This window comes from Salvelinus alpinus, chromosome 12 (genome assembly GCF_045679555.1).
Source record: "Salvelinus alpinus chromosome 12, SLU_Salpinus.1, whole genome shotgun sequence".
Lineage (NCBI taxonomy): Eukaryota > Metazoa > Chordata > Actinopteri > Salmoniformes > Salmonidae > Salvelinus > Salvelinus alpinus.
This window is the reverse complement of record NC_092097.1, coordinates 27,293,503-27,308,309: the sequence shown is the minus strand read 5'-3', so window position 1 is coordinate 27,308,309 and position 14,807 is coordinate 27,293,503. Positions and strand designations below refer to the sequence as shown.

The 14,807-nt window shown below is 41.2% G+C and overlaps 1 protein-coding gene across 3 annotated transcripts in view; it reads right to left on the bottom strand.

Annotated features, from left to right (window-relative positions):
• LOC139535805 (AMP deaminase 2-like) overlaps positions 1-14,807 on the bottom strand; it is a 66,133-nt gene extending 51,326 nt beyond the window's left edge. Inside the window, exon 1 of one of the 3 annotated variants that reach the window (XM_071335616.1) lies at positions 14,393-14,807. In XM_071335616.1, the coding sequence (XP_071191717.1) occupies positions 14,393-14,402 (10 nt within the window). In that variant the 5' untranslated portion in view covers positions 14,403-14,807. Of the gene's footprint in view, positions 1-1,649; positions 1,865-14,392 lie in introns of those variants that run through there. The other 2 variants (XM_071335614.1, XM_071335615.1) reach the window with 2 other exon arrangements.

Here is a 14,807-nt window from a genome sequence, read left to right as displayed (position 1 = left end):
CTATTGAGCAAGTTGAAGAGACTAAATTGCTGGGTGTCACCCTAGATAGCCTGCTATCATGGTCAAAACATATAGACTCAATGGTTACTAAAATGGGAAGAGGTCTGTCCATGATAAGGCGTTGCTCTACTTTCTTGATATCTCAGTCAACCAGACAGGTCCTACTTTTGTTGCACCTGGAATACTGTCCAGTTGTGTGGTCAAGTCAGGTGCGGCAAAGGAGGACATAAGCAATTTGCAGTTGTTCCAAAACAGAGCAGCACGTATTGAGCTTTGATGTACACAAAAAGCAAATGTCAATGACATGCATGTCAATCTCTCCTGGCTCAAAGTTGAGGAGAGATTAAGTGCATCACTGTTGGTCTTTGTGCAAGGTGTTGAAGGTACCGAACTGACTGTTCAAGCAGTTGGCATACAGTTCAGACACTCATCGGTATCACACAAGACATGCAACCAGAGGTCTCTTCACAGTCCCCAGGTCCAGAACAGAGGCGGGGAAACACACAGTATTAAAAGGAACTGTCTGCCACCCCAGGAAACTCAGCTAGCAATAAAACCATATAAAAATAAAAGAACACCTTACGGCATGACTGGTACAGCGAAGAGACACACAGACATTTTTACACATTTTGTATTGTATTTTGCATTGTATTATGTATGTGATTGGGATACGACTGTGCTATTTGGTTGTCCCGCCTGGCTATCATAAGATGAATGCACTAGCTGTGGGTCGCTCTGGATAGGAACTTCTGCTGAATGGCTAAAATGTAATGTAAATGTAGTGCTATGTATGTATATTTATATTATGTATTTTATTTGTTGTGTTGTTTCCTGTTTGGACCCCATGGTGAGGGCTGTGATGATAGGAGATAAAGGGCCCCTATCACTGTGCCCTGTCCAAGCCCACTGGGGGAGATATGGAGGGGCTGGAAGACTTGTCATGCACATGGACACTAACGATAGTGTCCATATGAGTACATTCTTGAATTTAAAAAAAGGACTGTGTGCAAGGAGGGCCTTTAGGTTCAAACACTGCTTTGAAATTCTCTCCTTCAAAGCCTCTCCCACACGAGTCAAGCATCATCAGGAGGCCAACCAAGTCACTACTCCTACACGGAGTTGCTACAGTGCGTATTACTGGGAGATTCAGTACCTTAATGCTAAAGCAATGATAAAAACATCACACTTTTAATCAATCTGTCTGGCGATTCCATCTGCTGCTGTTGGTGAATAACAACCTTGATTAGGCTATTAGAAACAATCAAGCAAGCCACATTCCATGATTACCCATGCATTTACCAAGCATGTATTTTTTCAAATAAACACAGAAGGAAAATCCCTTTTTACAGTACTTTGTACTACATCCTCTTCACAGTCAGTAATACAGTACAAGTCAAAGTGCTTGCAAAACTCCCATTAGAACGTAGGCCTAATAAACAAACTCATCCCCAAAAAATGTATCAGAGAAAGAACATTAAGATATCCACTTCTGTTTTTCTTTAACATTGAGTGCCTTCACACTACTACACTAGCAAATGTGTCAATTCGACTCCAGGTGTGCCCCCCCCCCCCCCCCCCCCCCCTGTTTAACCCCTGCATTCCTTTACTCCTCTCTCTGGGAACCCCTGCACCCACACCTCTCCACTCACCAGGGCTGGTGGTGCTCTGCATACTCCCTCTCTTGCGCAGTGGGGATTTGGGCTTGGGCTTCCCTTGGCCCTCGCTGGATGAGGAGGATGACATCTTGCTGCCTGTGCTCCTGTGACAGTCGGAGCAGAGTGAGACAGAGCTGTAGAACAGCCGGCAGAGGGAGAAGCTGTGACACTAGCACTAACACTAGGGGGACCTTTTATGCAGCTGGATGGCAGGGCCCATCCCGGGCCTGTGGAAGCCCCTCTGCAGGGCTGGTTCCTCCCCCCGCCTAGCCCCAACCCCAGCAGCAGGTCAGCAGTCAGGCAGCACAGGGGCGGGACACAACGCAGCCCAAGGTTTCCCCCTGCCCCGCTGGGCCCCATCCTCCTCAGTTGCCCCAGCAACCATGGAAAGAGCTGACGAGAGCCAATGCGGAGAAAGACAACGGAGGAGGAGGGCATTGCAGTTTAGAGTCTCCAGTGCAGTCAGTGTGACAGGCAGTAGGCCCTGAGAGAGACACACAACTTCACCACAGCAGCCATGGTACAGCACAGCACAGCAGCACCAACAAGAGCACCAGAGTTTTTTTTGTCTTCAATTTTTTTCAATTTTTATGACAAATATCGTTGATCGGTTGTTAAAAAATACAAACAGAAAATGGAGGACACAGCTGGAAGCCAAATGAGAGAATTTAAGGTGGTGTGGGAGAATCCAACACAGAGTGCTTTATAAGCAGACTAGTGGGCTCACAAGCTCCTTTCCTGGAAAATCTCTCTGGGGAGAGAAGGCAGACAGGCAGGCAGCCCAGCCAGGGAAGAGGGGTGGATAAAATTCTGCATGCCTGACATCATGGATTATAAATACCCTGTGATGATGCAGAAAAAGCAAGATACCTTTCCTGGCAGGCAGGCCAACTCAGCACTCCATGACATGCTCCAAACTTCCTGCCATGTCAATACACTGTCATCTAGTGCCAAATCACCCTACTGCCCTGTGCCCTGCAAGAAACTGAGCCATACAAGCAATGAGAGAAGTGTAAACTCATTCCAGTGCCAGAGAGAAAAAATATGATAATTATTAATTGTTCTCGTGTCATGTGGTATACAGAGAATGTTAACAGCATGTCAACATCAAGCAATGTTATTAGCAACAAGACTGAGTGGGCTCCTGAGCGGCGAAGCGGTCTAATGTGCTGCATCTTAGTGCTTGAGGTGTCACTACAGACACCCTGGTTCGAATCCAGGCTGTATCACAACCGGTCGTGATTGGGAGTCCCATATGGCGGCACACAATTGGCCCAGCGTCTTTTGGCCGATGTAGGCCGTCATTGTAAATAAGAATTTGTTCTTAATTGACTTGCCTAGTTAAATCAAAAAATGTTTTAACAAGACAGGAATTCACACAGATAAATCAACAGTTTCTCTCTCTCAGTCCATACAAGAACATCCTTAACACGGAAGGGTAGGTTATCAAGACTAGAGGTCGACCGATTATGATTTTTCAATGCCGATACCGATTATTGGAGGGCCAAAAAAATCTGACACCGATTAATTGGCCTATTTTTATATACAGTTGAAGTCGGAAGTTTACATACACTTAGGTTTGAGTCATTAAAACTCGTTTTCAACCACTCCACACATTTCTTGTTGACAAACTATAGTTTTGGCAAGTCGGTTAGGACATCTACTTTGTGCATGACAAGTAATTTTTCCAACAATTGTTTACAGAGATTATTTCACTGTATCACAATTTCAGTGGGTCAGAAGTTTACATACACTAAGTTGGCTTTAAACAGCTTGTTTGGCTTTAGAAGCTTCTGATAGGCGAATTGACATCATTTGAGTCAACTGGAACTGTGCCTGTAGATGTATTTCAAGGCCTACCTTCAAACTCAGTTCCTCTTTGCTTGACATCATGGGAAAATCACAAGAAATCAGCTAAGACCTCAGAAAATAAATTGTAGACCTCCACAAGTCTGGTTCATCCTTGGGAGCAATTTCCAAACTCCTGAAGGTACCATATTCATCTGTACAAACAATAGTATGCAAGTATTAACACCATGGGACCACGCAGCCATCATACCGCTCAGGAAGGAGACGCGTTCTGTCTCCTAGAGATGAACGTACTTTGGTGCGAAAAGTGCAAATCAATCCCAGAACAACAGCAAAGGACCTTGTGAAGATGCTGGAGGAAACAAGTACAAAGTATCTATATCCACAGTAAAACGAGTCCTATATCGACATAACCTGAATGGCCGCGCAGCAAGGAAGAAGCCACTGCTCCAAAACCGCCATAAAAAAGCCAGACTACGGTTTGCAACTGCACATGGGGATAAAGATCATACTTTTTGGAGAAATGTCCTCTGGTCTGATGAAACAAAAATATAAACTGTTTGGCCATAATGACCATCGTTATGTTTGGAGGAAAAAGGGGGAGGCTTGCAAGCCGAAGAACACCATCCCAACCGTGAAGCACGGGGGTTGCAGCATCATGTTGTAGGGGTGCTTTGCTGCAGCAGGGACTGGTGCACTTCACAAAATAGATGGCTTCATGAGGAAGGAAAATTAGGTGGATATATTGAAGCAACATCTCAAGACATCAGTCAGAAAGTTAAAGCTTGGTCGCAAATGGGTCTTCCAAATGGACAATGACCCCAAGCATACTTCCAAAGTTGTGGAAAAATGGCTTAAGGGCAACAAAGTCAAGGTATTGGAGTGGCCATCACAAAGCCCTGACCTCAATCCTATAGAACATTTGTGGGCAGAACTGAAATAGCGTGTGCGAGCAAGGAGGCCTACAAACCTGAATCAGTTACACCAGCTCTGTCAGGAGGAATGGGCCAAAATTCACCCAACTTATTGTGGGAAGCTTGTGGAAGGCTACCCGAAATGTTTGACCCAATTTAAAGACAATGCTACCAAATACTAATTGAGTGTATGTAAACGTCTGACCCACTGGAAATGTGATGAAAGAAATAAAAGCTGAAATAAATCACTCTACTATTATTTCAAATGGTTTTAAATAATGTGGGAATCCTAACTGACCTAAGACAGGGAATTTTTACTAGGATTAAATGTCAAGAATTGTGAAAAACTGAGTTTAAATGCATTTGGCTAAGGTGTATGTATACTTCCGACTTCAACTGTATATATTTGTAATAAATGACAATTACAACAATACTGAATGAACAATGAATACTTATTTTAACTTAATACATAAATAAAATCCATTTCGACTCAAATAATGAAACCTGTTCAATTTGGTTTAAATAATGCAAAAACACAGTGTTGGAGAAGAAAGTAAAAGTGCAATATGTGCCATGTAAAAAAGCTAACGTTTAACTTCCTTGCTCAGAACATGAGAACATATGAAAGCTGGTGGTTCAATATTCCCAGTTCTTCAATATTCCCAGTTAAGAAGTTTTAGGTTGTAGTTATTATAGGAAAAAAATTCTCTATACCACTTGTATTTCATATACCTTTGACTATTGGATGTTCTTACAGGCACTTTGCATCCCAGCATTGCTAAGAGCTGCTGTTTGAATGAATGCTTACAAGCCTGCTGATGCCTACCACCGTTCAGTCAGACTGCTCTATCAAATATCAAATCATATACTTAATTATAATATAAACACACAAAAATACGAGCCTTTGGTCATTAATATGGTCAAATCCGGAAACTATCATTTCAAAAACAAAAAGGTTATTCTTTCAGTGAAATACGGAACCGTTCCGTATTTTATCGAACGGTTGACAACTAGAGGTCGACCAATTAATCGGAATGGCCGATTTAATTAGGGCCGATTTTCAAGTTTTCATAACAATCGGTAATCTGCATTTTTGGACACCGATCATGGCCGATTACATTGCTCTCCACGAGGAGACTGCGTGACAGGCTGACTACCTGTTATGCCAGTGCAGCAAGGAACCAAGGTAAGGTGCTAGCTAGCATTAAACTTATCTTATAAAAAACAATCAATCTTAACATAATCACTAGTTAACTACACATGGTTGATGATATTACTAGTTTATCTAGCTTGTCCTGCGTTGCATATAATCAATGCGGTGCCTGTTAATTTATCATTGAATAATAGCCAACTTCGCCAAACGGGTGATTTAACAAGCGCATTAGCGAAAAAAGCACAATTGCACCAATGTGTACCTAACCATAAACATCAACGCCTTTCTTAAAATCAATACACAACTATATATTTTTAAACCTGCATATTTAGTTAATATTGCCTGATATCATGAATTTCTTTTAACTAGGGAGATTATGTCACTTCTCTTGCGTTCTGTGCAACAGTCAGGGTATATGCAGCAGTTTGGGCCGCCTGGCTCGTTGCGAACTGTGTGAGGACTATTTCTTCCTAACAAAGACAGCCAACTTCGCCAAACGGGGGATGATTTAACAAAAGCGCATTTGCAAAAAAAGCACAATCGTTGCACGAATGTACCTCACCATAAACATCAATGCCTTTCTTAAAATCAATACACAGAAGTATATTTTTAAACCTGCATATTTAGCTAAAAGAAATCCAGGTTAGCAGGCAATATTAACCAGGTGAAATTGTGTCACTTCTCTTGCGTTCATTGCACGCAGAGTCAGGGTACACGCAACAGTTTGGGCCGCCTGGCTCGTTGCGAACTAATTTGCCAGAATTTTACGTAATTATGACATAACATTGAAGGTTGTGCAATGTAACAGGGATATTTAGACTTATGGATGCCACCCGTTAGATAAGATACTGAACGGTTCCATATTTCACTGAAAGAATAAATGTTTTGTTTTCGAAATGATAGTTTCCAGATTTGACCATATTAATGACCTAAGGCTCGTATTTCTGTGTGTTATTATGTTATAATTAAGTCTATGATTTGATAGAGCAGTCTGACTGAGCGGTGGTATGCAGCAGCAGGCTCGTAAGCATTAATTCAAACAGCACTTTTGTGCGTTTGCCAGTAGCTCTTCGCTGTGCTTCAAGCATGCTGTTTATGACTTCAAGCCTATCAACTCCCGTGATTAGGCTGGTGTAACAGATGTGAAATGGCTAGCTAGTTAGCGGGGTGCGCGCTAAAAGCGTTTCAAATCGGTGACGGCACTCGCTCTGAGACCTTGAAGTAGTTGTTCCCCTTGCCCTGCAAGGGCCGCGGCTTTTGTGGAGCGATGGGTAACGATGCTTCGAGTGTGGCTGTTGTCGATGTGTTCCTGGTTCGAGCCCAGGTAGCGGCGAGGAGAGTGATGGAAGCTATAATGTTACACTGGCAATACTAAAGTGCCTATAAGAACATCCAATAGTCAAAGGTATATGAAATACAAATCGTATAGAGAGAAAGTCCTATAATTCCTATAACTACAACCTAAAACTTCTTACCTGGGAATATTGAAGACTCATGTTAAAAGGAGCTTTCATATGTTCTCATGTTCTGAGCAAGAAACTTAAACGTTAGCTTTTTTTACATGGCACATATTGCACTTTTGTCATCTTCTCCAACACTTTGTTTTTGAATTATTTAAACCAAATTGAACATGTTTCATTATTTATTTGATGCTAAATTAATTTTATTGATGTATTATATTAAAATAAGTGTTCATTCAGTATTGTTGTAATTGTCATTATTATAAATAATAAATCAATTATTTTTGTATTATTATTATTTTAAAAATATATTATTTATTTATTTTAAAAATCGGCCGATTAATCGGTATCGGCTTTTTTTGGTCCTTCAATAATCGGCATCTGTCACGACTTCCTCCGAAGTCGGTCCCTCTCCTTGTTCGGGCGGCATTCGACGGTCGACGTCACCGGCCTTCTAGCCATCGCCGATCCACTTCTCATTTTCCATTTGTTTTGTCTTTGTTTTACACACCTTGTTTCAATTCCCCAATTACATGTTCGTAATTTAACCCTCTTTTCTCCATGGTTTTTGTGTGTGATTGTTTTATGTATGTTCGGTCCGTTATTGTGTGCTCAGTATTACGACATGTTATTGGAATATTTATGTAAAGTTACTTGTGTTACTCATCTCTGCTGTCCTGCGCCTGACTCCTCTGGAACCAGCTACACCCAGACCATTACATTATCGGCGTTGAAAAATCATAATCGGTCGACCTCTAGTGGCAACCCTAAGTCTAAATATTACTGTTACATTGCACAACCGTCAATGTTATATCATAATTATGTAAAATTCAGTCAAAATTCATTACGGTCTTTGTTAGGAATAAATGGCCTTTCAACAGTTCGCAACGAGCCAGGCAGCCCAATCTGCTGCATATACCCTGACTCTGCTTGCACTGAACACAAGAGAAGTGACACAACTTCCCTAGTTAATATTGCCTGCTTACATGACTTTCTTTTAACTACATATGCAGGTTTAAAAATATATACTTGTGTATTGATTTTAAGAAAGGCATTGATGTTTATTAGGTACATTAGGTACATGGTTAGGTACATTACTGCAACGATTGTGCTTTTTTCTCGAATGCACTTTTGGTAAATCATCAAGTTGAAGTAGGCTGTGATTCGACGATAAATTAACAGGCACCGCATTGATTATATGCAACACAGAACAAGCTAGTTAACCTAGTAATATCATCAACCATGTGTAGTTAACTAGTGATTATGTGAAGATTAATTGTTTTTTTATAAGATAAGTTTAACACTACCTAGCAACTTACCTTGGTTCCTTGCAGCCACAAGGTCCTTTTGATGATGCACTCGCGTAACAGGTGGTCAACCTGGCACGCAGTCTCCTCATGGATTGCAATGTAATCGGCCATAATTGGCGTCCAAAAAGGCCGATTTACCGATTGTTATGAAAACTTGAAATCGGACCTAATTAATCGGCCATGCCGATTTAATCGGTCGACCTCTAATCAAGACTGCACTGTGATTCAAGAGAAATATATATGAATGTCTGTGATGTGAGGACAATGTGTTGAAATGGATAATCACTGACAACAGGTTGCAAAAGAGGTAGAGGAATACAATGTAAAGACCACCATCTAGTGGTAAGAAGATATGACTACATCAAAGGACAAATCATTCTTTAGTGAAAATCTCTGAAGCACAGTATACCAGTTGTGTTCACCGGCTTTGTTCCAAGGTTGACCTATGATAGAAATGTTGAACTTGACACGCTATTCTTGACACCAAAAACGAATGTGACAATCAATAATTTAAGTGTCGATAATACAGTCACTTGTCAATAGAACTGTACAAAGAAACGTCTTATTAAACATTCAGACTGTGTGGCAACTGCCGAAAAGGTAAAAAGGGTGGTTTCAGTGGAGTAAAAAATAACTACAGCAGGCTGTGTGCAACATTCCAATAAATCTGACCCAGTTTTTAGAAAAGGACTGACTTCTCTCCCTCCCCGAGGTGTAGCTACACGGCTAGAAACAGAGGCCTACATTTTTCCCAGGGAAAACAATACATCACCCAAAAGCCCCAAGTCTATGGCAGGCAACCAAGACAAATGATGCCAACACTATCTAACAGTCCTAAACCTGAGAATGAGAGGATTGTTATTGGGAATTCCTCAGGTTCTTATTCCTTCCTCTGTGCCTTTCTTTCAGGCTCTGCTGTACAGGCTGGACAATAACTGTTACTTGCTTTGCTCTCAGGAACAGGGTGCCATTGAAAATAGTGATTACTGGGGTAGCGGTAAGGATGGAGGTAGATCAACTGAAGTCGAAAATTCCCGGTGTCTGTGACGCCCGCCATTTGGTGCGACTCAGACCCGGTGGCGAGCGTGGTGAAATACAAGAGTCACCGTCTGTCCTTTTGAGTTTTGATGCTAAGTCTTTACCTGACAAAGTAATGCTACGATATATCAGTTATCCCGTACAAGCTTTTGTGCCAAATCCACTACGGTATTTCAGGTGCCAAGCTTATGGTCATGTTGCAGCAGGGTGTAGTAGGGAGATTCCTAGATGTGAGAAGTATGCATGAGGGCATGAGAAAAAGGAATGTGTAGTATCGGTGAAAGAAGCAGGATGTGTTAACTGTAGGGGTGCCCATGTTGCTGGGGATCAGAAGTAGTGTTGTCACGATACCAACATTTTACCAACGATATGATACCAGGCCAAGTATCATGATACCGAGTAGTATCACAATACCACTGGGTGGAAAAATCCAGATTGGTCTAATGTCCTGTTCACCCCGTCCCCCGACACTTGTACCTGCTTTCTAAACGTTATGCACATGTGCTACACAGAAAACCTGTCACTGATATTCACACTTCTACTCAATACAACACATATTGAATTTAACTGCACACTGTATAATAGAATACTGCATAGAATGGTTAATTTGCTCATATTTGCAAAGGCCTACCTGTGATTTTGCTGGAGGAATGAGAGTAAGGAATATTCATGCATGTCATTGTGTCAATATGGGGAAAGCACTGCATGGAACCTTTACTCTTCAGTTAACACACACACACTCCCTCTCCATCACTCTCATAAACACACACCACTCTCTCTCTCACAAACCATTCACACTGCTCCCAACTTTAAAAACATATGGCACCAAACAATGTAAGGAGCACCAGAAAGAGAGATTTTTTATAGTTTAGGCTTACATTAGGCCTATATGAATCCTACCTTTGAAGCACATCTCATGAGTAGCAGATAATTTTCCTTCCTTCCTGTACCAATCAAATTTGTCTAGACCTACTGTCAAGTTACCAGGTTGTTAGATAGCTTGGTAACTGAACAACGTTGTTATCAAAACAATAATTAGAGGCCTGGGATTAGTTTAAAAACAGCCTGTGACATGGTTTGTGAAATTATATCAAATGCATGCAAAATCGCACAGGGGGAAAAAAGGTAGCTCCAGTAATAGGAGTCATATTTATATATTATATATTCCATATAGTATGGTAGATATTCATTATCTGTGTATCAAGTTTACAAACTATAATTTCAGGTTGATCAAAGTTTCATATATTCAACTTATCATATTCAGTTTTCAAATTCATTTCTCTAAATTCAAATTCAAAACCAGAGACAACATCCTGGTACTTTGCCAGCAAGGAAAGGTAGAAGAGAACAGATAGAATCAAACTGTTACTGTGATAAACAGAAGCTTCTGGTGGTTTCTGAAACCGATGTGGCATGTTTAATTTATTTTCTTCCCATGAATTTGGCTCTAGCGTTTGAACCGTTTTGGTAAGACTCTGGAACATGGACGTGCCTTCTGTTTCCCTCTATGATCACAGGCCAACTTAAAATAGTGTGACAAAAACCACAGTTTGGCCCCCATAAGAATATACAGTAAGTAGTTGAATAGCCCTGTTATAGCCCTTCTAAGGATAGCTTTTTCACTCCATATTTCATCTTGCTCTTGTGACTGACTGGGTTCGAACCAGGTCTCCTGCATTTTACAAAACTGTGTTAGCACACTTAGCTAAAGCCTATAGGGATAAGTTCAGGACATTAATTTAAATGACGACACGCTGCTTGCTATAGGGAGGCAGGTAGCCTAGCAGTTAAGATTGTTGGGCCAGTAACCGAAAGGTTTCTGGTTCGAATCCCCGAGCATATTAGGTGAAAAATCTGTTGAAGAGCCCTTGAACAAGGCACTTAACCCTAATTAATCCTGTATGTCATTATGGATAAAAGTGTCTGCTAAATTACAAAAATGTAAATGCTTAACAAGTACAGCTTCCCCCTGATTCAGCTCATACCAAGACTTGAACTCAGGACCTCTGCCTCACAAACACACATGACCACCCACCTGAAGTGTTCCAACCCACCGTGCTATTGAAAAAGGCCTTCTTCAATTGCGCAAGGGGAGACACTGAGTGAGTTTCACAGATCCCATTAGCTACATTCACCCCCTAAACTCACTCCCCAGTGACCCCAGTGGTTGAACAAGTGCAACTGTAGATCCAGGTCCAGTGGCTCCACTGTAAAGGCTTCACGCTGCCTGCTTGGCTAGTACTGCTTCCCCGATTCCGCTCATATCGAGACTCGAACTCAGGACTTCTAACCACCCTCCAGAAGCATTCCAACACATTGTGCTATTAAAAAAGGCATTATTTAATTGCGCAAGGGGTGACACATCAGGCTGATGAGTGAGGTTCACAGATGTCCATCTGCTATACTAATAACTAAGATCCAACAAGGTTACTCATCAAAAGAGCGTAGTTTGGGGATCCATGCTTATGTGATGAGAACCTTGCCTGAGACCTGAAGACGTGTTAGTTTGACATGTTTTAGTTCGTGTTAGACGTGTTAGTTTCAAGTCTCCAGCAAGGGTAGTCATTATAAGGTTAACATGTGACTTACTATGTCAAAACTGTTGAGCTAAAGCCTAGGCATTGGTGGGTCTCAAAGGTGGGTGAAGTGTAACACAGGTGGTTCGGTGATCACGCTTGTGTGATGAGTAACATGTCTGAGACCTGGAAAGTTGCATTGTCTGGTACACAGGAGACCTGGGTTAGAACCCCATCGGCCAATCTAACATAAATCTTTAGGTCTCTGGCAAGGATGCTCATTACATAAGCATGGATCACCAAACCACCTCTGTTGCACTCTCATTAAATGGGGTGCACAGATCCTTCTGCTTCTATTTGCCTCAGAAAGTGTTGTTGTGCAGTAGGCCTGATATTCGAACCCAGTAGGGTATATTGGTGCCATGATCACTGAGTATGAGATCAAAGGGGGGAGAACTGTAACTGAGGTGGTTCGATGAACCACGCTCTTTTGACGAGTAACCTTGCTCGACTCATCCCTATGGGCTTTAGCTAAGTGGGCTAACACAGTCTTGTGACATGCAGGAAACCTGGTTCGAACCCAGTCAGTCACAAGAGCAAGATTAAATAGGGAGCTGAAAAGCTATCCTTAGAAGGTTTATGACATTGCTATTCAACTGTATTCCTATGGAGGCCAAATTATTTTTGTGACACTCCCTTCTAGTACGACCTGTGATCATCATAGAGTGGAACAGAAAGCACGTCCATGTTCCAGAGAGTCTTAGCTTTCAGGAATGGGGTCATAATAGTTTATATCCAAAACGGTTAGAATGCTAAAGCCAAATTCATAAGAAGAAAATTAATTAAACATGCCACATTGGCTTCAGAAAGCCCCAGAAGCTTCCGTTTACCACAGAAAGCATTTGATTCTATCTGTTCTCCTCTACCTTTCATGGTGGGCAAAGATGTTGTCTCTGGTTTTGAATCTGAATTTAGAGAGCTGAATTTTAAAACTTAATCTGAATGCATTTGAGAAGTTGAATATGAAAATTCGATAAACTTGAAATTATAGCTTGTAAACTTGCCACACAGACAATGAATACACCATCTACCATTCTAAAACTGAATACAAATATTGCATTTTAATATTCAAATTTAATTTGAAAACTGAATGCAATATTCAATCAATTTAGTTTCAAATCATGAAATACAAGTTCAATTTATGAATTCAATGATTCAATGTGTATTACAAATAAAAACATTAAATTCAAAATCCTAATCCTAATACAAATTCAGAATTATGGAATTCAAATACAATTTCTGTTGGCACTGAAATCGCTCCATACACCATGTGCTCTTGGTTATACCAGGGATTAAATTATATTCAATGTAGGCTATGAACTTTGCTCGCTCTGCGCGCTGCTCCAATATATCAAATGGGGCGGCAGGTAGCCTAGTGGTTAGAGCGTTGTTGATCGAATCCCAAACTGACAAGGTAAAAATCTGTCCTTCTGCCCCTGAACAAGGCAGTTAACCCACTGTTCCCCGGTAGGCCGTCATTGTAAAATAAGAATTTGTTCTTAACTTACTTGCCTAGTTAATGAAGGTTAAATAAAAAAATGTAACAACAGAAGACTGATCAAGGTCTGCATCCCCCTCGCCACCATGGCTAAGTATTATTGGACCGGCGCATGCAAGAGACTAGTTGCTGTTGCTTAACAATTTTGTACAGAATTTTAAAACAAAACTGACTTTATAAACATTTTATAACAGGTGCCAGCGTGTTCTTTAGATCGGTAGGGCCGAAGAATTTGCCAGTATCATATGAAACGGTACTATGGTATACTAAAATGTTGGTATCATAAGTATTATGACATTTTCGTACTGGTGTCCTGTGCTGGAGAGGCAGGTTGAGGTTGCCAGGGTCAGAGTTGTACAGAAGGTGTCCTATGCTATACCAGTGAAGAAAGTTGAGGATGGGTCAACAGTGAGGGATCCTAAGAGGCTCCCGGTGAGTAGTAGATTTTTGGCCAGTACAGATAGGCCTACGAATGAAATGTGCTTCAGTAACTGGGAAAAATCTATTTGAACGGTCATCCAACTCGGGAACTCTGGCCTCTCTTTCTAGAGCTCCGAGTTGCCGGCCTGAAGATCACTGACGTCACTTTTTTTTCAGAGTTCCCATTTGTTTTAAACGCGCCGTATTGCTAGTGGGAAACTCATATCATACCTGAGCTCCAACTTCTCCCACATGCTGACCCCTGACGTCACCTAAAAAAAATAGCCTCAACAGCATTTTTAGCAGTTAAATTTAACAACAAAACATTATTTATAAAAAGCAATCTATTCATGTGGTTTTTGAACACTAATTTGTTTACAGGCATGATAGCCGGTTTATTGATGAAGCAGCCTGGCCATTAGCCAATCGGCGTTTTTCAATGAGTTCAAAGTATGCATCCAATTTGAATTTACAACGTCACAATTGATAATTACCACCTTCCCACTTTGTTACAAATGCAGCATAAAACTCAGTTTAGCTGCTCTGTCTGTGTACTTACCACCTGCCATGGTTGAGGCCTGTCTCAGCTCGAAGAGCTGATGCAGAAAGTTGTAGCACTTGTCTTGTCCTCGCCTAGGAAACAACTGATAACCTTGCTGTAGCTGACAGTTTGTTTCTCTCAGACGTCCCGAATACAGCCTTATAACAGTTGTTTTCACTGGCAACTTCGCTAGCCAGCAAGCTAATCGTTTTTTCAAAACAAAGATCTTTGGAAATATTCCAGAAATGTGAACTTATTGTCTAAATAAGTAGCTATATTGCTACAATAGCTATTTGCTTGAGTAAATACATTTCCCCACCGAATTTATATATATATATCTCGTTAGCTACACAATTGGATCATTTCTAAATTGCTCTCTTCGTTTCGTGAGACTCACTGACATTAAAGGCTTTGCTGCACTTTGACGGATGGG